Source organism: Apis dorsata, unplaced genomic scaffold (assembly GCF_000469605.1).
Source record: "Apis dorsata unplaced genomic scaffold, Apis dorsata 1.3 scaffold_867, whole genome shotgun sequence".
Taxonomy (NCBI): domain Eukaryota; kingdom Metazoa; phylum Arthropoda; class Insecta; order Hymenoptera; family Apidae; genus Apis; species Apis dorsata.
The window spans coordinates 19,453-22,293 of record NW_006263987.1 but is presented as its reverse complement, the minus strand read 5'-3'; the positions used below and the strand labels follow the sequence as shown (position 1 = coordinate 22,293).

Sequence of the window (2,841 nt, the reverse complement as noted above, 5' to 3'; positions counted from 1 at the left end):
CACACACACACACACACACACAACGATTCGATTAAAATTCCATCTTTCGCTTTTTGATCTGAATACCTAGACGCGAAGGTATTTCTTTTTCTTTTTTTCCCCAATTTTTCTTGCAAATTCTCTTTTCTCGATTCGAAAAGACTCGAGGAGAGGGAAAAACTTTTTCGAATATTTAACGATAGTCTGAAAACTTGTGATGTTTTAGAGATCATTATGCAATTTGGATAACGACCCACTATCACCGATACTCCATCATTTTCTTGCAACAGTTGCGTTTAAATCATCTTTTGAAATAAAATTTACATGTCTGAATACTTACATTACTTTGAATACTTTTTAAAATATTTATCAAACTCGTTGCGTATCCATTGGTTTTGCAATTGGTAACGAGTTCTAAAGTTTCGCTCGATATTCGACTGCCTTGGAAATATTTCACCCGGCATCATCGTTTTTCCTCTAAAAACACGCGTCAACGTGTCAAGTTTTTAAAGTTTTAGCATCAGTTTTACTTTTACTTTACTTTGTTGGACAGGAAAGTATTGCGAGACGATAATCTAAACGCAGTTATATAAAGAGCTAATGAGCGCGTTTTTAATCGATGTCATTATCTTCTTTCGTAACGAGAGTTACTTTAAATACAGCAACGTATGAAAGAAGAAGGTGTGCGGTGGAAGGAGCGTTCGTCATGTCTTCTGAGTTGATTCATTCGCGATTGATCTACATAGTTCTTGTACCACTTGTATCTGCATCGCTCTTGCCCCGTAATTTGAATTGAAAAATACATCTCACGTAATATGACAATCTCATAAATCTTGCTATTTCTTCTGATCGCGCAATATCGATAATGTAAAGTGAAAATTTTTTAACGTAACGGAGGAATGCGTTTGACACGCACGAACCACGCATTATTTTTCTACAAATCACTTTTAAGAACGTGATAAAGTCTATATTAATTAAAAAAAAAAATAAACTCTCCTTCTTTCTCCATTCGATATCATTCGATTTATTAAAATTCTTTCAGATTCGAGATACACAACAAGTAGATTATAATATCAAAGTATAATGGAGTTATTTCACGCAAACTTGTACAATATATTTTATAAAATTGACCTACGATAAATAATCATCGAGCATCGCGTTTCCCGATATAAATCAAGTCACCAACTTTCTCCTCGTTGTATTAAAAAGGATTAGAATTATATTGAACTGCTGTGTTTTCCTTCTAAGATTTTCTTACCTCGTGTACAACGGTGTCCGTAGCAACTGGCGCTCCATCTGAAATAAACAAGGAATTCTTGTAAAATAAAATAATTTTATACACGGATGATTCTAAAAACTTACGATTATTGCGATTATTTACCATCGTATATATACATATATGTATCGACCCGTTCGATACAATTTATCGCGGTTTAACATCTAGAAGATTGTATCGAGTATTCGTAAAGTTAAAATAAATCTCAATCCACTTAAATACGATCGATAGAGAGGAAGGATCGCCATCGTCGTTTTATCACAGGCAAATCTTTGTTGATTAATTCGCTAATAAACGTGATCACAAAATTACTCGTCTAATAAGGGTTAAATTGAATACCGGAATGGTCGTTGATAAATGATCGTCCTCCTCTCGAGTGTTCGAGCCATACCGAGGCGCTCCTTGAAATTTTCAATCGACCAACAACGAAGCTGCCTGCGGAATGATAAATGCGACCACTCTGACGATCTACATAAACACCGAAGACGATTATTATCAATAATACGTTTCTCGACGATGCATTTTATAGAATTTCAAATGATTAAAATGACGACCGTGACATTCTTCTCTCGCACCGCGCGAATACAACAAATTTGTGTTATGTATCGATACGAATCTAAAATTCGCGTAACACTCGGATATCAGTCACGGTGTGTAAGATATCTCTACGTCGCTCGATCTTTTAAAATAGAAAAATACATATATTGTATTGTATAAATAGAAAAATACATTTGAAAGTACTGATCCATCATTCTGTTCCCGTTACAAATACAGATGAAAGGATTGATTAACGCAAACTGTTCGAGAGTGCGACGAGGGCAGTTTTCTTTCATCGTTGCCAGGAGAGAAAGTCAATTACTGGGATGACAAGCGACAAACGTTTAGCGATGACGTAGTACGTCTCCAGAGATACTCGCGGTACGTGTTCAAAGTTAAAACGCTCGAACAGTTGCTCCCTTGGCTCCACCTGTCAACTACAGTTCGAAAGACAAGGCGCGTTTGGATCATTTCCTACTTGCCGTTCCTTTAAATTTTCATTTCGCCAACGTGTCTCTGACGACTGCGTAAACAACGAAAACTCGGGACAAACTATTTCTCCATCACTCTAATCGGTCGATCAAAATTTCGTGATTCGAAAAAAGTATTTCGATTGATGATAAAAAGAAAAAGTAATATTTCATATTCGTATGGAGATCAAAGAGAATAATAAAAAAAAAAAGAAAAATATTGCAAATTCCATTCCATATAGGATTTTATTAATTTTTCGAAAATGTGTTAATTTTTAAACAATTAAATCCCGGCTCGAAGTTATGTATCGATCGAAACAAAAATATCATTGGATCGTTGCGAAAAATGTTATTTATCAAATAAACTTGTTAAATCGGTGACTATTGGCAGTATTTCACCACCGCCAATTACGGCCACCGCAACGTAATGCGGCACCAGTAATTTGTTGAACCGATTCTCTGAAATTCTCCCAAATTTATTGCGATGCGTATCATCGATCGCAACGAAAAATGTATCGCATTCTCCGCGTTTAGAAAGGATTTAGATTTCTGGGCTTATTATCAATCGCCATGTTGTAA

General features: G+C 35.6%; 1 protein-coding gene across 1 annotated transcript in view; it reads right to left on the bottom strand.

The window, feature by feature from the left end:
- Positions 1–1,392, bottom strand: part of LOC102676531 — a 6,228-nt gene extending 4,836 nt beyond the window's left edge. Inside the window, exon 1 of the mRNA XM_006623276.2 lies at positions 1,238–1,392. Within this exon, the coding sequence (XP_006623339.2) occupies positions 1,238–1,363 (126 nt within the window). The 5' untranslated portion in view covers positions 1,364–1,392. The remainder of the gene's footprint in view (positions 1–1,237) is intronic.
- Positions 1,393–2,841: the final 1,449 nt, after the last annotated feature.